Here is a 21,372-nt window from a genome sequence, read left to right as displayed (position 1 = left end):
TTCACTCTGTTTCTCTCTCAATTAAAAAAAAAAAAAAACAATTATTCTCTTGGATGCGTAAGAACTTCCAAGGAAATAAGATCTAAATCTTTTTTTAAGATTTGTCAGAGAGCATGCACACAAGCAGGGGGAGGGGCAGAGGGAGAAGCAGACTTCCTGCTGATCAGGGAGCCTGACAGGGCTCCATCCCAGGACCCTGAGATCATGACCTGAGCCGAAGGCAGACACTTAACCGACTGAGCCACCCAGGCGTCCCAGATCTAGATATACTCTTAACAACAAAAAAGCTTTCAAGAGCACATGAGCGAAGGTAAACAAACAGGCGAAAGAGATAAACATACACAGGCCAGGGACTCCCAACAGATCTCCGTGCAAGCAGCCTAGAGACCACACCACAGTTCGTCAAATGTTTATCGGTGTATCAGGTTGGGGTGGTAATCTTCCACTTATAAGTTGGTTTGGAAACTTCCAATTCAAACCGTGTGATGTGTGCAGACTACCACAAAAAGACTTCCTTTAAATGTTTCGGAGCAGACTCTGAAACACAGCTCTGCCCTAATACCCCTGGAGAGCCGGATTCAAAGAAAGAAAGGCAAAGTTGCCTCGTTAGGGTCAGGCAGAGGGTGATGCGGCAGAGGCCACAAGAGGCAGAGTCACGAAATCCCAGTGGTTGAGCCATCAGCTGACTTGCAATTTTAAAAAGAGGTATTTAAAAAAAATTTTACCACTAAGAGGAGCCTTAGATATTAGCCTGATTCTCACTTTGCGGCTCACACATAAGGACATTGTCGCTGGCCTGGCCACATGCTGGACTCACCTGGGGAAGTGTTACAAACATGACCAGCACAATTCACTGAGAATCTCTGCGGGGTGGGGTTCTGCAGCCTTCCTTTGTAAGCCCCTCCTGGGTGATTCTAACCTGAGCCAGGACTGAGAAGCACTACCAGTCCAAAGACTAGATCCTACCACTCCTAACTCCGAGAGTCAATGGCAGGAGTAATAGGACCTGCCCCGTGGGCTTATACATTAGACCCCGTCTCTTCATTTGACATGCGATCCTTTACTTCTGTATGAGTATCATGGACTGTAGAGTACTTGGATATAACTGGAAAGTGCAGAATACAGCTAATCTAGGAACCAGTGATAGTCTCTCAGTTACACATTGTGGTCCTCATTTCAGACATAAATAAACTGAAATAAATTTACGGGGCTTACTAATCCTCCGCCGCCGCAAGGAAGCACCTTTGCTCTCCAACACCAAAGAAATCTCCGTGTGATGTCACATAGTATAACACTGTGGCCACTGTCCACCTACTGAAGTTGTTTACAAAAAATTCCAATAATATAAAAGTACTTCTGCCAGTTTCAAAATGAAAACACAGAGCTGTCTTGAATTGAAAAATGATTCCATGTCAAAACAAACTAAAAAAAAAAAAAAAAACCCCACTGCCAACTTGGAAAGTACTGAATTAAAATAACTTCTGTAATGCACAACTTCTCAGAGCCTTTAACACATTCATATTTAACCCAAAAAGTAGACTGCAGTATACAACACTTTTCAAACTTATTTGGCCAAAGGATTTTTCTTATTCAACTCTCAGGACTGATGTACCATAGAACGCACTTTAAAGAAACACTTTTCAGAATTCCACCTACCATGAATCTACACAGTGTTAGATCAATTAAATCATATTTGCAGATCCACACATAACTGAGTACAGATAGGGAACTCTTCAGGACCCAAACAAGGCTCCAGGCAGATTGCCAAAGGCAAACATTTTGGTGGAAAACACGGTTTTCCCAGACCCACAGACCCCTGGCAGCACCTCGTGAAATTCTATCACCTACCTTTTGTGCTGTACACCCTGTCCCATCCGTGATGGTAACCTGCACTTCATCTCCAGAATAATCAATGCTCTGTACCTGCTCAAGAAAAACAATCATGAAAACCACGAGGGATGGAGCCATAAGATCCAGGATCCTCTCCAAGTCTATCATGTGAATTTCTATCTCCAAGACTCCAAAGAATCATCTTTGGCATTCAGGATCTAAATGACATTTACAGCTTACTTCAGGGAACTATCACCCAGTCATTAAAATTTATAAACACTTTGTCAGAATATGGAAAATCTTTATGCTCGTTTATCTAAAGCAAAATAAACACGTAAATTACAGCCTCTGTGATTAGGGCAATGCACAGTACAAACGCATCGGGACAAAGATGCGAAGGGAACATTTTAGAGTGAACATAAATGCACTGTGTCGGGGAGGTCATGAGACTCCCGCACACATTAGTCACCACTGTTGCCTCCAAACAGCAGGGCTACCTAACAAACAAGGTCACAAACACCTGTCTCCTGTGTAATCCACGTACCCCACGCTTCGCATCCTCCAAACACAAGGCCAATCCAAAGCCGCCCACCCCTCCCCGCCGCTGTCGATACTCACTGGAGACTCGAGCCGAATATCTAGGCCTTCTGCTAGTTTTTCAAGGATTACGGAGTAGCCAGGCATTAGCAGAGTATGGTCACCAGCAAACTGGGCAAAGAATTCGTTGTGGTCCCAGGAGCGAGCAGACACCTGGGAAACAATAATGTGTAGGGAAGCTTACTTTATTATTCTTTTTTTAAGTAAACTCTAGCCCCAACATGGGACTTGAACTCACGACCCCAAGGTCGAGAGTGGCATGCTCTACCGACTAAGCCAGCCAGCCTCTCCAGGAGAGCTTATTTTAAAACAAAAGGTAGACATGATTTGGGCATGGGTCCCACTCCTTGATAGAGACACAAGGTAGAGTATGTGATAACAATCCTGGAAAAGGAGAACTCTATGAATAAAACTGCATTTGAACAACTCCATCGTTAAACATGCCAACTGTTCGTCTTCAACATGGCATCTCTACAGAGGCTGAAACCCCGCATGATTTTGGAAAACAGTTACTCCAGTGGCAATGAAGAATCGAGTGAAGGGATGGATGCCTCGGTGGCTCAGTCGGTTGGGCGTCTGCCTTCGGCTCAGGTCATGGTCCTGGGGTCCTGGGACTGAGCCCTGCATCAGGCTCCCTGCTCAAACAGGGAGCCTACTCCTCCCTCTGCCTTCTGTCTCTCCCTCTCTCTCTCTCTCTGACAAATAAATAAAATCTTAAAAAAAAAATGAAAACAGAGAGAGGACAGTAAGTCGGGGTCATCCATGGAGCCTCAATTCAAAATATAGAAGATCCAAGTATCAAGACCACAGTGGTTATAGGAGTGAGGCAAGTTTAAATTTATTTCAGCAAGATGCACAGACGACAACTGCAAGGCTCCTCTATTTTGGTGTCTGGAGAGCAGGGTTCTCAGACCACGCAGGGCTCCACAGAAAGGCCTGCAGGGCCTCCGGGGGGGGGGGGGGGGGGGGAGCACAGGGGAAGGAGGGCGGCAAGCGCACCAGGCTCTGGGCCCCTCACCGATCCAGCCCGAGGCCTGCCCACCTGCGCTTGCTTTAGACACGCTCTCTGAAGGATGGTTTCTCTTACTTTAAAAACAAAACACAAAGTCTAAACCACGGTGGGGTGACTATGCTCAGCAGTCATGATTTTTGAACTTCCCAACAGCAGAACTAGTATTTCCTGTTTACCCAAACCAGTCTGGGTTGAGTGCGGACACACACACGCACGCACACCCCCCAGCACGCGCACACCTGATGGAGGTTGCTGCCGCAGGCATACTCCAGGTTGCTGAGGTGGAAATGAAGCACCTGCTCCTCAAGTTCACTGAAATGGATACCAGACTCCTTGATGAAAGCTTTGTAGATCTCCTCTATCTTTTCTGCAACGGGAAGGGAGCAAAGCAGAGAAAACAGAGGTCATGTTAGTTCCGAAATCCTTGTCGCTCTGCACCTCCTGTGACCCGCAAACCCCCAAACTTCGGAAGTCCCTTCCCAAGTAAACCTGGGGTCGGGAGGTGGGGGGGGAGGACATCTTGATAAGGTTGGTTTCACTCAGGAAGGAAAAGCTTATCTTAACTGGAAACAAAGTATGTAGGCTCTACAGCTTCAACCATGTTTCGTTTCTGCCTAGCTGAAAAACTTTCTTTTTTCGCTCAGGGTGGGGGTGGGGTTGGGGTGAGTACCGGCTGTACCCCCAGAGAAAATTCCTCTTCCCTTTCTGGTCCTACTGGGACGACCTAAGGTCAAGTTCTTAGAACATCTCCCCTCAACTCAAGAGACCTACAATAGACTTCTGGCTATATTCTCCCCGAAACAAGAATAATCCATCACAGGCTTTCGTCACCTCAGCCTTCTGCCTCGATACCTTTTAATTACTGGTTTTCTACTGCCTGGGTAAAAAATTCCAAAACCCACAGCCAGACCAAGCTAGCACATAATCAGCCTTTCTAAAGATAGCCCCTACTACCTGCCCACTCACACGCTCTGCTGAGCGGGCCGCTGAGCCTCTTCCTGGTCATTCCAACCGTGGGGGGCCTGCTGCCACCACTCGCCTCACTGGCCGCCCGCCGCCCCCCCGGCCCAGCCCCCTTCCAGCCCAGCACCAGCGGGCCAACACACGCCTTGGGAATGCTGCTTGCTGCCAACCCCAACCTTCATCCATCCCATGCAACTGGAACGTTCAGCTACACAGACACACAGCCCTGTGGTATCATCATTCCAACTCTGGTCTTAGATTCCCTTTTTGGGGGAGGGGGTGGGGGGGGGAGGCTCATGTCTGACAAATTGTAAGCCTCTTAGCACAGGGTGCTTCTTCGTAACCTTCTACCGTGATGGCCACCAGCCCACATGTACGCTGCAGACTCAAAGCTTCTATCAAGTCTGTGCACTTGCTTAACTAGAAACGGAACTGAAAGTGAGTTAAGGAAAAAAATTTTTTTGACAACTCCACACTCTCATTAAAATTTTCCGTTCTTATGCTACATCGTAATACAGGGATGGCCACAGTGCCTCTGGATCTGTGCTGGGCTTCGGCCACCAGACCACAGGGCCTTTGTGCTACCTTCATTACCATCTTGCAGTCCTGTTCCTGCCTCCTGCTACGGGGTTTCTATTTTCCTTTAGGTTTTGAGGAGATTTGGGAGGAACCAAGATTGCTAGAACTGTATATAAAATTAAGTATAGAGAGATTGAGAGAAGACTTAATGTGATTTTTATGTAAATTATATTTAAAAGCTTTAGTACATATGCTCTGTGAAATTAACTCTAGCTTCTTAGTATTTCTCTTTGGGTGTTCTCAGCTAAGTGCTAAATGAGGTAGAATCTCACACAGCTCAGATACTACCAGGCAGGAGAGAACTGAGACCTTCTTTATGCAGACATGTGTGCACCATTATTAAAGCTTTTCCAAAAAAAATTAGAAAAAACAACAACTTGCACAGTCGGTGTTGCAGACCCTCCTTTGATAACTTTTCTTAAGTAATTGGCCAAGACAAAGCAACATTATTAACTTTTTTACCTGGTGGCCCTGAAGAAAGGGTGAAGACCCCCATCCAACGATTACCACCCACAGGCACAACACTACCCCAAATCTGAGCACATTCCCCAAGTCAGCCTAGTAACTTTCCCCAACTCCAAAAAATTCAACAATTGCCCCTGGGTCTGGACATGACTTACATTTGATTAAATGATCCCTGTACATCCCAATTTCTGAAAATGTTCTGTGAGAGTCTGTAGGTGAACACTTACGAATAAGGGCAACTGGAGGGGATGGGTCTCAAGCAGGAGTGCAAAGGGGAGGGGAAAGAGAAGGGACGGTGCTTGCTACTGAGACCTTTACCCTGAACAATGAGGGGGCACGCACCAGGATGCAGACCTTTATGAACCCTTACGAGGAAACACATCGTTGAAGCAAATTAACATCCTGTGAACAGAGTTCAAATGACCATACTTGAAGAAACCCCGAAACCCCGACAGGCCGCCAAGAACTATGAGTGATACATCCAGGACATAAGAATTGTAGGTTAAACAAACCTCAACTCAAGAAGCAGTACCGTCAAATCTCCACTGGCACCCTCGTGGAAATGAGTGGTTATGTACAGTCAAGTTTTCCAAGGAGTACAATTAACTGAGTACGTTTTGGTCCGTTTAGTACCAAAGCCTAACGATTCTGAATTAAAATGTTCCAATTGCAATACACATTCTTGCATTCTTAAACATACTGGAAAAAAAAAAAATCTCAAGCTATTGTCCCCCAAAAAGGAAAGGAAATCCTGGCATACAGAAAGTCTTCTTATCTAGAATGGACATCATGTAGGGACTCTTCACACAGGGCCTAGAACACATTTCCTTAAAGGAGGCTCCTCTGGGAAACTGAAAATTAAACATTTAAATAATTATTTTAAACATCAGCTATTTTATGCAAAGTAAGATCTGAGTGTGTTCACTCACACAAGCCTCTAAAGGTCCTTCAGGAAGTTCTCCGCAGAGCAGAACAGTCCGGAGGACTCATCAGTCCAAAAGGAATGCTCACGGGAGTGCGTGCGTGCGTGCGTGCGTGTTAACATACGCTCTACGCCCATCGTGGAGCCTGAGCTCGTGACCCCGATATGAAGAGTCACAAGCTCCACCAACTGAGCCAGCCAGGGGCCCCTTCACAGGACTCCTCCCATGGCAGACATCCAACCGCACAGGCGGACGCTGCTGGTGCTCATCAGCCAGGGCTACAAGGAGACTCCAATGGAACATTCAGAACGCCATTCTCCCATACCTCCTAAAGGAACATCTTGGAGCTGAGTCTTATCCTTTCTCCACTCAGAGACAACATCCAAGAGAGCATTAAAATGAAAATCCATGCGCTTGTCAATAGTGGGGTCAGTTATTCGTCCACCTTCCTGAATTAAGTCACATCTCTCTCCAAATTTATGCATGCTGATGCCAAGCTTCAAAATAATAAGAATAAGAAGGTGAAAATTTGCCCTGGAAAAAATACTTACAGGTTCTAAGCTGAAATTAGACAGAGCTCTCATGGAGAAAATGGTCTAGCAGCTCTCGAAGAGAAAGCTAAATATGCTTCCCAGGGAACGGCAGCAAAGTGAGGCAGTGAGAAAAAAAGAGCATGAAATCTGCGAGACCTTATTACAGGAGAAGGTGAGGTGACAGCAACAGCGTCCATGCCATGCACTCTACAGCTTTTCGGGCAATAATAATTAATGCTTCTGAAGCTACGGCTGAGCACTGCCTCTCCTTGCTCTGACATTCCAGCCCCGCTGTGGACTCTCCCATAAATGAGCACGCAACCACACAGACACTCATGGAAGGTGATGTTGAATTTACCGTCAATAAATACTTCAGGAAAAAACCCTAGGCCTACCAGGTCTTCAAAGAAATTATAGAGGGTTGCCCGATAAGAGACAGGATGCCTAGGTAAATCTGACTTTCAGATAAACAATGAGTAGTTTGGGTTTGGGTATCTGTTGTTGTTTTTGTTTTTTTAGCATAAGTAGGTCCCAAATATTGCATGCAAAATATCCCATGTAATATTTGGGACATAATTATCCTAAACAAAGTACTTATTTATCCAAAAGTCAAATTTAGCTAGGCGTTCTGTATTTTTATTTGCTCCATCTGGCAACCATACAGTGATGAGCTAATCGAGTGGCCGGCAAATAAGACACAAATATAATTAAAGATCTTAGAAAAAAATCTTTTATGCACGCTACAGTTCTACCTTCTCCGAAAGGAAGAACTGTAACTATTTTTGTTGACTTTTCAGAGGGGATGAGGGGGCAAGAAATCATTTGGGGGTGGTTCTATATCATCTAGAAGCATTACTAATACCACACACAAGCAAAATGAGACCATTTTTTCTTCTGATTATCTACAACACAAATTTTAAAGAAACCCACTTGTTCACACATTAGTGCTACTGGGTTGTTGATACAGCCATTGACAATCTGGGCTCCTCTTCCCACTGTGACACCTTTAAAAGATTTATCATCCCATACTCGGCCTCCAATTCGGTCTTTGGCTTCCAGGACAGTTACCTAAAAAGACAAGCAATCAGGGAAGCTAAATAGGATAGAAAAACCATATTAAACAGAATGACACACAGTTAAATAAATTCCATATTTGGTTAATTATATCACTTGAGAAAAAAACTTTAAAAAGAAGGCAGTGTGAACAGAAGCCAACGTAGATGTTAAAACAAACCATCCAGCTTTTCAGCAAGAAGTGAGTGAGTGGTCTGCTGGAGAAATCCCTCACACTGTCTCCTCTCCAATCCCATAATGATAAGATTTGATGAACCACCACATGAAACATACTCTGAAAGCGTTTACTTAATACTATTCCATAAATTAGGGGCGCCTGGGTGGCTCAGTTGGTTAAGCAACTGCCTTCGGCTCAGGTCATGATCCTGGAGTCCCGGGATCGAGTCCCACATCGGGCTCCCTGCTCAGCAGGGAGTCTGCTTCTCCCTCGGACCCTCTTCCCTCTCGTGCTCTCTATCTCTCACTCTCTCTCTCTCAAATAAATAAATAAAATCTTAAAAAAAAAAAAATACTATTCCATAAATTAAAAAGCACTATAAGAAACTAAAGAGGTGAGTTTGTCCTATAAAATGTCTCTGGATGGAGCAAAATGCCTTCAGCATTGCAAATAGGACTTAACTTCCCTAAGATAAAACTACTGTTAAAAATAGGGCGCCTGCATCAAAAACTAATGATGTAATATATGACGATTAACATAACAATAAAAAAATTAAAAAAAAAAATAGGGCGCCTGGGTGGCTCAGTCGTTAAGCGTCTGCCTTCGGCTCAGGTCATGATCCCAGGGTCCTGGGATCGAGCCCCACATCGGGCTCCCTGCTCGGCGGGGAGCCTGCTTCTCCCTCCGTCATTCCCCTTGCTTGTGTTCCCAGGGAATGCCTTCATCCTCTCCCTTTATGGCCCCCCATGCTGCCATGCCGGCCTGACCAAGCTCCCACGTGTGGGCTGTCGGTCAGGCGCAGCGAGAGTCTCAGCGCCGGGTGTGTGTGTGTGTGTGTGTGTGATCGCAATGACCTTTGTACTCTCAACTAGCAGGTGTCTGGCAGGGAAGGAGGGGAGCTTCCCACATGGCAGGGTGTGGAACCACCAGGTCTGTCTTCCGAGAGCTAGCAGTTGGCTAAAACCCAAGTTTTCCTCTGTCCGTCAGTTGTGAATGAGCTTTGCTGTCTTCACTAGAAAAAACAAACAGCATATGATAATGATGTGTTAAAACTACCCCCCTGACTTTTGTATCGGATTGGTGGGGTATCTTGGCTTTGTCACACACAGTTAAAGACAGAACGTTGGGACATTCTTTGTTAAAAATTACTTGCAGTAGGGGCGCCTGGGTGGCTGAGTCGTTAGGCGTCTGCCTTTGGCTCAGGTCATGATCCCGGGGTCCTTGGATCGAGCCCAGCATCGGGCTCCCTGCTCTGCGGGAAGCCTGCTTCTCCCTCCCCCGCTCCCCCTGCTTGTGTTCCCTCTCTCGCTGTGTCTCTCTGTCAAATAAGTAAATAAAATCTTTAAAAAAAATAAAAAAAAAAAAGCTCCCCCTGCTTGTGTTCCCTCTCTCGCTGTGTCTCTGTCAAATAAATAAAAATCTTAAAAAAAAAAAAAACTACTGTTAAAAATAACATCGTATGTCGATCATACTATCGAAGTATGACTTGGTGGGCGTGGCCTAAGCAGGTTGGCCCCACAGGCAAACAGCTTTACCTCCCCCAAATTTCGGACGGCACGAGGAGCTGCTGCTGGACAGCTCCGACTACAACAGCCATACTTCCCTGCGTTGCAGTAACCCAGGGAAAATGGGAGTCCTACTCTGCCATTTCACTTCCGGATCCCGAACAGCACTCCTTCAAATTGCTCAAGGAGGTTCCCCAAGTCAACCATCTTGGTTACTCCAGGGAATCTCTTTCCTAACATTAAGAAGGATCAGTGGTCTCTGTGGGGTCTCTCTCAACACCTGGCGAGAGAGAAGGGAGAATGGGAGGGGTCCTCTGAATATTCTTATTCCTCATTTTCTCTGACAAGGTAGGTTACAACCTGAGGTTCTAACGCTCCCCACCCTCTTTTCTCTGACTTCATTCAGATTAACACAGACCCATCTGTGTCTGGTTTTGTTTTAGTGTAAGAGGAAGGCAGGACATTAAAGACAGCCCCCTAGATTTCGGATATTGATAACCTCCCCTGCAATATCATCTGTGAGTTTCCCAAACAAAAACAAGAGATCTCGGCCCTTAATATCTAATGGTGGAATAAAAAAGTGATCAATTAAAACACGTCCTAGCTTAATACCACTCAGAAAATATTCTGAAATATAAACACGCTTCCCATAAGTCCAACTCAGGTTCTTTGGTTCTGTGAGCAAAATAATGTAATCCAAGACTTACATCTTCCAATCAACTGAGGAAAACTTCTCTTAGACATAGCTACTGAAAACTTTTCTCATCTCTGAAACTCCTCGAGCAGAGAAGACATTGTGAAAAAGTTGTCATTTCTTTCAACCAGACGAGAAAAGTGGTAAGACTAATTCAGTTCTACCAAATTGATCTTCACGTTTGGTTTAACTGAAAACCAAAGTCCTTGAAAAAATATTAGTTTTTAAAAAGGAGACGTGTCAGACCTAAAAGTCACAAATCGAGGGATGGTTAATTCGAATGAATCTAATGGAAATGAGATTCTGAACTGCACGATAATTTTTTGTAAGTCTCTATTTGGGCTAATGTTGAACAACTGGACTAAGGCCACACACTAGCTAAAAACTACCCTACCTTGGAGAAGCAGGCTACCTCAAATATGTACAGCCCTTTAAAAGTCATGTAATTCTGTCTGAACCATGGATTAACCAGTTCAATCTTGCTTCCAAAAGCAGACTGTTTTCCAGAGTAAGACTCAAAGTGTGCCTTTGAGGGGCACCTGGCTGATTCAGTCAGTAGAGCGTGCAACTGCTGATCTCGGGGTTGTGGGTTCAAGCTCCACACTGGGCACACAGCTTACTCAAAAATAAATAAATAAATAAATAAAGGATACCTTTGATTTGCATAAGAAAATTTAACTGGGTGTTTCAGAAACTTTAATACAAGAAACGGTGAATTTCCAAGCTACTATTTGGTTGTTTCAAACTATTACAAAAACAAGGACTTTTTCCCAATGTGCCCTCTATGGGGTCGATAACACCCCGTGGAGAATTTCTGCCTTAGTTTCTGCACATACTCTCTTCTGATTTGCTCATTAGGAGCCTAAAATCTCTCCTAAAGCTGCTGAGAACTGCTATTCCTCCCACCTTTCTTTTATCAAACTAATTTCAAATGTTTTATCTTTTCTAGGATCAATTAGAAAGATTTTAAAAGATATAAAGATACAGTGTGTTTCACATTCTCCACTAAAATCAGAAACTGGTTTCTAAATCTTAGAAAATTTGGACCAAAGGCACAGTTAACCATCTCTTGTCAACTTCATGTCCCCAAAAATCTTACCTTAATTCCAAAGTTATGCAATTGCCTAGCAGCTGCTAATCCTGCTGGACCAGCCCCGATGATGATGACTGATTTCTTAAAAAAATAAAATAAAATTTTTTTTGAAAAAGAAGGATCCAATTAGAGAAATGAAAGCAATATATTGTTTTAGTTGTTCTAAGAAGGTACTAACTGCCAAGCCACGTTAGTTCACTTAGTACATCTACATTTCTTTGATGTTCATAGAAAGGTACTTTCCTAAAGAATAAGGTTGCACATAAGTAATCCCCTGTTTTCCACAGTCTAGGAAACTGGTGCCTGATACTCTCTTCCCCAGAGAAGCACATATTCTACACAAGTCTTGCTTTGTAACTTGTGTGGCAATACCGTGTCTGTCACTAGTATTATTAACGAGGATCCCCCAACACTGATGTCACATACTAGCATTTATCATGATGGCAGTGGTGTTACCGCGAGAGCAAAAGTCACCTACGTTGTGGTAATCTTTAGGAAGAAGATGCTGGTCGGTGCCAACGCCAAGAACTCCCGTGTTGATGAGACCTTTCCTCGTCATAAAATAAAGTATCCTCTCTACTTCCTGAACACACCGGATACGCACGAGACCCCGGACAATGATGTGAGGAATACATTTCTGAGGGGTAAGAGCTTCCTGTGTGTGGAAACAAAACCAGACTGTTAAGACAAAACAAACACACATAACTCTGGGCTCCTCAAAAAATTAAACAGAATTCCTCTGTGACCCAGCAAGCCCACTCCTGGGTAACCACTGAAAAGAACTAAAAACGTAGGCTCATACAAAATTCATAGCAGCACTATACTCAGATTGCCAAAAGGTGGGAAGTATCCAAGTGTCCATTAACGGATGAACAGATAAACCAAATGGGGTAGATCCATACAAGGACCATTACTTGGCCATAAAAAGAAATGAGGTACTGATCCACACTACAACATGAGGGCATCCTGCAAACATGATGCTACGTGAAGAAGCTACTTACAAAAGGTCACATACTGTAGGATTCCATTTATATGAACAACCCGCAATGGGCAAATCTATAGAGACAGGAAGTAGATTAGTGGTTGCCAGAAGCTGGGGGGAGGAAGGAATGGGGAGTCACTGCTTAATGGCTGTGGGGTTTCCTCCTGGGGTAATGAAAAGTTCTAGAACGAGATGTGAGGATGATTATACACTATTTACTTGATGCCATTAAACTGTACCTTTTACAATGGTAAAAATGGTAAATTTTATGTTGTGTTTTCACAATAAAAAACCAACCAAACAAAACAAAAACCCACTCAGGGTACTCAAGTCCATCCTGTGTCACTAAGACCTAGTAGGATCAAAGGGGGGTCGGGGGGGTTGCCTGGTGAAGAAAAAAAAAGGGACCAAAGGAAGGGACAGCAATTTGTGTTTCATCAGTTCATCTTCTCCTCCCCAAGAAGGACAGCTATGGGAAGTGTGGGCTGACCAAGTCGCAAACGCACTCCTGACTCAATACACCACACGCTAAAGGCCACAGCAAAAGCCCACACTGCCACTTGAACCGGCAGCAGGAAAAGCTGGATTCTCATCACTGATAAGATGTGAGGAGACAGATTTAGGAATGTGTTTAAAAAAAAAAAAAAGACACTCTCTTTCCCTTTGCGCCCCAGCATTGGCAAGGCCTTGGAACGTTTCAAAGATACAAGACTAACATAGCCTTGACCCACTGTCGTGAAGTTAGAACAGCCTCAAGAGTGGGGAGTCCCAACCTCTGGCTCATCCTCTACTTGTCACCAAGCCCCCAGCTCCGAAAGAACCTCACCAAGGCAGGAAGAGGACTTACAGTAGACCCATGAATGACACAGGGTTGAACTGTGTGGGTCCACTCACAGATGGGCATTTTTGATAAGCACAGTGCAGTACTTAACATTTTCTGTAGCTTACTTTATCCTAAGAATACAGTATGTAATACAGATGCAACACAGAAAATATGTGTCAATCAACGGTTTACAAGATTGGTAAGGCTTCGAGTCAACATATCCGTAGTTAAGTTTTGGGGGGAGCCAAAAGTTATATGCGGATTTTTGACTGGGTTGGGGGGGGTGTCAATGCCACTAACCCCCACATCGTTCAAGGGTCAACCATATTCAAGAAATAACATCGGCTTGGGTTGGTGCAAAAGGTAAAAAAAACTTATTTGTAGTCATGAATTTTAAAAAGAAAACAATTTCAAAATCTTTGATTCTTTCACAAATATGTGCTTTTCCACTGGAGTATTAAACATAAGTCATACTATTTTATTAAAATAGATCCAAGCTGACGAGGTTCAGGATTATTTTCTGTTAGGTTCTTCACCAGTATAAATCAATTTTCAAAGTCGAACGAAAAGAAATGTGAAGAAAAATGAATCCAAGGCTGTTTCTGAAAAGTGTATCTTTACAACTTATTTACAGGAAATTCTGACCACAATTTTGTTAAGTTAGCAAATGTTTATTGAGCACCTACCTCAAGCCTGCTGGGGAGGAAATGAACAATTCTGCCTTGTCCAACCCACTCACAGAATTCGTATAAATTGCATTAACAGCCATAAACCTAATCAGGCCATCTCATACTGGATTCTCATCCAGTGAAACACCAAGGTAGATCCGGAATATCTTTCTTGAATCAAGATTACTTTGGCAGTCTTGCCAAATGTTCTGCATCCAGCAATCACTCAAATAATTGCAGAAGAAATTAATAAATCAGAAAAATACTAGGGTCACGGGGCGCCTGGCTCAGTTGGTTAAGCGACTGCTTTCGACTCAGGTCATGATCCTGGAGTCCCAGGATCAAGTCCCGAGTCAGGCTCCCTGCTCGGTGGGGAGTCTGCTTCTCCCTTTGACCCTCCCCATTCTCATGCTCTCATTCTCTCTCAAATAAATAAAATCTTAAAAAAAAAAAAAAAAGAAAAGAAAAATACCAGGGTCAGGAAAGCTTTTGTTTAGATAATAATAATAATTTAAAAAGCTCCTATTCCCTTTAATTGGCCTCCCCCCCTTCCAGGGGGGGCGCTGTATGAGGCCCCTAACATAGATTCAGTCCCAGCAGACAGCAAAGCACTGGTCTCAGCTGTTGGAGGATAGTAATGTAAGAGTCCCTGCCCTCAAGGGATTATAACCCAATCTTTAATGTTTTATATTTTTTCTCTCTACATTCACATTGGAACTCTCTGAACCAAACTTTGCACCTTATACTCACTAGACAGTCAAAAATTCGGATGACATTTGATCTGAAGTGGGGGTTCCCAGGATGGGGAGACTTAGCGCCCGGGAAGGCAATGCCTGGAGACATCTTGAGTTGTCACAACCAGGGGGCGGGGGGAGTTCCAGTGGGTAGAGGCCAGGGATGCCGCAAAACATCCTACAGGGCACCGGACAGCCCCCCACACAATGACTATCCACCCAGTGTCCACGGTGGGAAGGCGGAGAATCGCTGATCTAAAGGCTTCCCCGCCGACAGCTACGGCAGCCCCGGTCCGTGTGCATCAGCGGATTAGCGGGCCCTCCCTCTACTTACTTTGCAGTTAGTGTACCACAGCGCAAGGATGAGGTTCCGCAAAGCCAGGTACATGGTGGGGTCTCGGGAATACTCTGGGAACTCATAGAGCTCGTCCAGCTCCATCACGTCCGGCCGCACGCACAGGGCTTTGCCACACTCATTGGGCTGGTAGAAAGGCTGGAAGTACCGGTTCATGCCTGGAACTGACAGAAGACGTGTAGACGCACACATCCCACACCCAGGTAAGTGACCACGTGGGCACACACGGGAAAGGGCAGCCTCAGCCAGGGCTACGGTCTGTCCCACGACACATTCCCGCTCCCTCTGTCCAGTTAGACGGAATACACGTGAACTGCGTATTTCTCCTGCTCTTTCTTCACCAATTGAATGCCCACGGTATGGAAAAAATTTGTTTTAAGGTTTTTTTTTTTTTTTTTTAAGATTTTATTTATTTGAGAGAGAGCATGCACATGAGAGGGGGGAGGGTCAGAGGGAGAAGCAGAGTCCCTGCCAAGCAGGGAGCCCGATGTGGGGCTCGATCCCAGGACTCCAGGATCATGACCTGAGCCGAAGGCAGTCGCTTAACCAACTGAGCCACCCAGGCGCCCCCTTTTTTAAGGTTTTCATGGGGATTAAACACCTGTTCTAAAATCGAGCACCTTAACCGTGTTTAAGTGCAGTGTTGAAACGGGTGAAGTATATCCACGTTGTTGTCCAACACATCTCCAGAACTTGTTATCTTGTAAGACTGAAACTCTGTGAACACCAACTCCCCATAGAAATAAATTTTAAAAGTAACCTTCATTGGAATTTTTCTGATTAAAACATGAATCGGTTCACAGAGGTACGTGACAATCACTAACCCCTGGTAATCCACGAGCCGTGGGGCAACATTTAAGGCTACAGTCTATCCTTTGTGCTATTTCTACTCACAGAGACTATTAATATATCAGGCACTTGTTTTTTAAAAGCCAGAAAAACATGCTGTTTCCGAACCTGCTTTTCAAGACCATTGTCCCATGTCACTGAACCTGACTTCAATGGACACAGAATATTTTCCTATTATTTAACCACTCCTCTGTTCCTGGGCACTGAAATTTCATCTAATTATTTCCCTACTGTAAACAATGCCATATAAATCTTCGGATTAACCTTTGAGAATTTACTTTGAGAATTTATTTACGACAAATTCCTAGAATAAAGGGGTGTCTATTTTTAGGTTTTTGGTTCATGGACAAACTGTCCCTCACAAATGTCCACACCCACTAATAGCATTTGCGTGCCTGTTTCACGGCACCTTCATTAACCCTGGGACTTATCACTTTGGCTTTGATTCAGACCACAACCACCTTTTTAGAGGGCCCAGTGTTATCAGTTAAAAACTTTAAAATAGGGTGGTGCGTCGGTGGCTCAGTCGGTTAAGCATCTGCCTTCGGCTCAGGTCATGATCTCAGGGTCCTGGGATCGAGGCCTGCACCGGGCTCCCTGCTCAGAGGGGAGCCTGCTTCTCCCTCTACCCCACCCCCATGCTTGCTGACACTCTCAAATAAAATCTTTTTAAAAATTTTTTAAAAATAAAAATTAAAGAAACCCTTAAAATAGGGCTTCTAGGTCAAAATCTATTTGCACCATCAAACATAAAGTTTGTTAATGCGTGAACAAGGGAAGGTCTAGAATTCTTGGGGGGACACCAAGAAATCTGGTGGAGAATTTTAAAGATCCATTTAAAGTAAGTGGTCAATGGCATGTCTGGCCTGAGCTGAAGTTTTGGATTTTTTTCAAGAGTGGATCAACTTTGCTGAGATTTTCCATGGCATAATTAGAAGCAAAAAAGACTGAGAAAAAAAAAGAAGGACTGCTCATATGGTCAAAACTTTCTTCTAGCATGTCAGACTTTTGGGTTATCATGAAATGATGCAGCCACCCAAATTTCAAATAAGTAACTCATCAAACTCCATAGACCCAATTCCTAGACCAGTGTTACAGACTTCCCACACTCTGGACGGGAAATGAACCGCACGATATATACGAATGATATGACTGAGCCACGGCATAACACAATCCAAGAAATCACAAGGTGCTTTAGATCATATGGCACACGCTAAAAAAAAAAAAAAAAAAACGCAAACTTTTGTGTTCTGCTCCCCAACCCCCATTTCCAGGGAAAGAGGGGGAAAGAAAAGCAGAGAGGGCCAGGACCAGCTCTCACCCAGCGCAGAGGGGACAGCCTTGGAGTGCTCCAGCTTCCCAGGGCTGGTGCTGCCAGCTGCACTGTGGGTGCTGGTGCAGGAGGGACTCATGCCCACGCAGTCGGGGTAGTAGGCAGAGAGCAGGGGTGCCGCCACGCTGTCTTTCAGCAAAGGAGGGAGGATGAGCATGGAGTACCACCAGTGGTTGGAAACTTCCGACACTCTCTGAAACAGGGCAGAGTGAGACCAAGAGGTACAATGGCAGACAAGAAATGGACACACGGGCCCAGCCAAGGACAGGCAGTTGGCTTCAGGGCATTCACCCGCACCCTCCTCCCCCTGGAATGCCAACCCCCCGCCAACACCAGATCAATCCCACAGTTGCATCTGGTACAGCCTTCCATCCTAGCAGCAGCATCACAAATAATGTAAAAGCCAGTGCAATCCCCTACATTGCAAGTCTAGGCTTCAGCCTGACACGAGAAACTTCTTTCTGTTCAGTAATCACTTATTACCCATACTCCCCCCACCTTCATTTGAGGTCATGAAACTGGGCAGAAAAAATCGTCCTCCTGAGAAGCAGTCAAGCAGGACTCCTTTTTGCTAGAAGCTACTGAGCACTTTTGGAGGAAGAAGTACGCTACAACTATCGAAATAAGATGCTAAATGTAGAAATGAACAAAAAAGCTCTTTTTGGTCTTAAAATTTGTGATCACATTCCAGAGCTGATTTAACATATGGAGTCATCAGATCAAAGCATCCCCATGATGACTAACTATTGCAATAAGAATAAAATTTACTTGGCTTCTAAAGCAACACTGCCCGCCAAGCCTATGTTCAACGGCCTTTTCTAAACATGATCTTGAACGCACGTTCCAAGAATTCTAAGAATCTGATATAGGAGAACCCTGAGCTCCAGGACCCTCTGATGTCAGTTCTGAGGGCTCCAAGCAGATGCCACCTGCCATGGAGCAGGGGTTTGTGGCCTCGAGGTCCAGAGGGCGAATCCAGTTTGCAGATGTATTTTGTTTGTTCCTGGCTTTCACGGGGTCCAAGTCTGGGGCAAGCATTTTTCAGTTTACGACAAGCCCCGACACCTGCTATAAAGGACTTGCAGCTGCTTCACACATTCATTTACCTGCTCAGGCCCTGAAGGCATGTCGGTCTGCTATCTGTCATCAAGGCTACCCAGGGCCAGCCTGGGCTGTACCGAAAAAGAAGAGAAGCTTCCGTTCCACCCCCAACACGCCAGGGCTGCCTCTATGGAGCCCCTGCTGGTGCAGCCCCAAGGAGACAGTAAACTGCGAGTTCAGATCCCGACACTCCAAACGGACCGCAGAGAGTCAGAATGGAGATGCCTCATGTGAACACGAACCCAAGCTCTTCAGCTTCCAGGACCCAACAGAGGCCCTGCTCTCCTGCTACCTGCTCCCAGTCCTTCCTCCCCAGGAAGCACATTTGAGGGTGCTCCCACCAGCCTCTGCACGGGAGTGTGAGCAGCTCCAACAGAGACTGATGAACCTGCACTCCGTCCTGCCGTTCTGAGCGTGTCCTCCCAGCACACTCGTCATTCCCGGGACACCTGGCTGTCATTTTGTCGAGACACCATCAAGAACCGCCCTCTCACCTTCAATACACATACCACGGAAGAAATCGTACTTGATATAGTCAGTCGATCAGCATATTCAATGAAATAGCCACTACACTGAGTTGAGTAGTGTTCCCCTAAAACCCGTGTCCACCCAGAACCTCAGCATGTGGCCTTATTTGGAAATGAGGTCCTTACAAACCAGTCACACTACAGTGAGCCCTAACCTCCGTGTGACCAGTGTCCTTATAAGAGGAGAAGAGACAAAGCCGGGGAGACAGACGGGGAGAGTCACGTGAGCCTGCAGCGACCCGCTGACAAGCCGAGGAATGCCAAGGGGTGCTGCCACCACCAGAGGCTGGAAGAGGCTGGACTGACGCTCCCTCAGACCTTCAGGACACCTTCACTTCAGACTCACGGCCTCTGAAACTAGGAGACAACATGCTTCTGTTGCTTTAAGACACTGAGTTTATTATATTTTGTTAGAGCAGCCCCAGGAAACTAATACAGGCACCAAAACTTAGAACCTGCTTGAAAAGTGACCCTAGGGGCGCCTGGGTGGCTCAGTCGGTAAAGCGTCTGCCTTCGGCTCAGGTCATGATCCCAGGGTCCTGGGATCGAGTCCCGCATCGGGCTCCCTACTCAGCGGGGAATCGGCTTCTCCCTCTGCCCCTCCCCCTACTCATGCTCTCTCTCTCTCAAAATAAACAAATCTTTAAAAAGATTAAAAAATTTTTTTAAAAATGTTTAAATACAAGTGACCCCAGAATCTACAGGAATAGAACAAAGGTGAAGTAGGTGATATGGCTATACAGCTGCTCTAGACTCTTTCTTAGCCATTCACAGAAATAACTGGTGGGTGAAATCCAGGAACTCTTCCACACTTTTTAATGTTCTTATATCCCAAGAACACAGCCCCTGTCCTAAAGTTCAGATTGTTCTGTGTGCAAAAGGCTCTGAATGTTAGGGGACAGACTCATCAGGTATTGCAAATGTATTTACAGTTACGTTTTCCTTTGTATCTATAATCTCATTCTTTCTACCCTAAATCCAGAAATTATTTGGGCCACTGCTTTCCTATGGAAATGCTTGAGGGTACAACTAATTATTAAAAATGTGTGTGTGGAGAGGGCGCCTGGGTGGCTCAGTCAGTTAAGTATCCGACTCTTGATTTAGGCTCATGTCTTGACCTTAGGGTTGGGAGTTCAAACCTGCTTTGGGGTCTGCGCTGGGCGTGGAGGCTACTATAAAAAAAAAAAAAAATGTGGGCGCCTGGGTGGCTCAGTCGTTAAGCGTCTGCCTTCAGCTCAGGTCATGATCCCAGGGTCCTGGGATCGAGTCCCACGTCGGGCTCCCTGCTCCGCGGGAAGCCTGCTTCTCCCTCTCCCACTCCCCCTGCTTGTGTTCCTGCTCTCGCTGTCTCTGTCAAATAAAATCTTTAAAAAAAAAAAAAAGTGTGTATCTCACACACCCCTTTATATAACAGAATGGATTTCAAGTAGAATTCATAGATGTCAATTCTCCCTTTGCCTAAAAATCAATCACAGTCCCTGAGTTTCAGACATGAAGAAAAACTGCAAATTACCACCCCTGTACTAGGGAAATGCAGAACAGCTCAGAATCTCGCAATTTTAGAAACTCAGAAATGCAAAACATCATTTCCTATAACAGCCGTGGGGTCTGCCAGCTCAGGTAGCAAAGTTCCACATGAGAAATGAAACATGAGGCGGCTCAGCCTGCTGGACATGAGCTTCTCCTCCCCGCACAGGGCAGAGACAGGAGTGAGCAGCTACACCGAGCTCAAAACACACAAGAACACTCTCTCGCAGCTGAATCTGGGCCAAGACCATCAAATTACGGGCCTCTTGTTCTTTTCTTGGAAGGATTCAAACGGAGATAAGGTCACAAGAGCCACCCATGAGAAACAAGGATAATAAAATGCTGATCCTTGTCGTAAGGCAAGCTATCCATTTCTCCCTTTCCACGGGGGGCAATATAACCATATTTCTTTCTCTTTAAGGTAGGGGAGGATCACCCATGATACCATGACTGCTAACATTTTCATCGTACACACGTCAGGTCAGATGAAAAGCCTCTGATCAGCAACCAAACAGAAACTCATAAAACTGTTACTGTCGCTGACGTATAGTACTGTTATCACCGAAAGCACAACGAGCTCTAGTCTAGGATGTGCACAAATACTCACTAGATCCTCTGGAAGGGAGCAATGATCTGAGGTCTCGGGCTGTAAAAGAAAACCAAGTGTTAATTAGATTTACTCATAAAATACAGGCCTAAGTGTCCATGCGCTTTCAGTAAGATACCTCTCTTCACCTGTTCAACGGGCAAAAGTGAAAAGTGGGATAAAACACTGTAGGAGTGAGGGTGTGGAGGAGACAGCTACTCCCATAAAGATGTGCCGGGTGGAAGGCTCAAGGAATGGAAGAACTTCGGAGGACAATGTGACAAAATACACATTTAAACGCACAATAATTTGGCACTATCTTGCACCGCTGAAGACATACATACTATATGCCCAGCAATTCAAACTTTGCTAGATTTTCAAGAGGAACCCTCAAACATGTGCACCCACAGAAGTATCAGAGATGCTCAGGGGCGCCTGGGTGGCTCAGTCCGTTAAGCATCC

General features: G+C 45.1%; 1 protein-coding gene across 5 annotated transcripts in view; it reads right to left on the bottom strand.

Moving 5' to 3' along the window:
* KDM1B (lysine demethylase 1B) overlaps window positions 1–21,372 on the bottom strand; it is a 56,911-nt gene that overhangs the window by 11,352 nt on the left and 24,187 nt on the right. For 4 of the 5 annotated variants that reach the window (XM_027603036.1, XM_027603035.1, XM_027603037.1 and 1 more), the window contains 10 exons: window positions 20,932–20,970; window positions 17,158–17,362; window positions 14,967–15,151; window positions 11,904–12,080; window positions 11,432–11,506; window positions 7,833–7,970; window positions 6,695–6,866; window positions 3,679–3,806; window positions 2,449–2,580; window positions 1,849–1,923 (listed from right to left, as the gene is read on the bottom strand). In XM_027603036.1, coding sequence (XP_027458837.1) covers window positions 1,849–1,923; window positions 2,449–2,580; window positions 3,679–3,806; window positions 6,695–6,866; window positions 7,833–7,970; window positions 11,432–11,506; window positions 11,904–12,080; window positions 14,967–15,151; window positions 17,158–17,362; window positions 20,932–20,970 — 1,326 coding nt within the window. The remainder of the gene's footprint in view (window positions 1–1,848; window positions 1,924–2,448; window positions 2,581–3,678; window positions 3,807–6,694; window positions 6,867–7,832; window positions 7,971–11,431; window positions 11,507–11,903; window positions 12,081–14,966; window positions 15,152–17,157; window positions 17,363–20,931; window positions 20,971–21,372) is intronic. The other variant, XM_027603039.1, reaches the window with a different exon arrangement.

This window comes from Zalophus californianus, chromosome 7 (assembly GCF_009762305.2).
Source record: "Zalophus californianus isolate mZalCal1 chromosome 7, mZalCal1.pri.v2, whole genome shotgun sequence".
Lineage (NCBI taxonomy): Eukaryota > Metazoa > Chordata > Mammalia > Carnivora > Otariidae > Zalophus > Zalophus californianus.
Note: the sequence above shows the minus strand (reverse complement) of the source record. Positions and strands in the feature narration are given on the sequence as shown.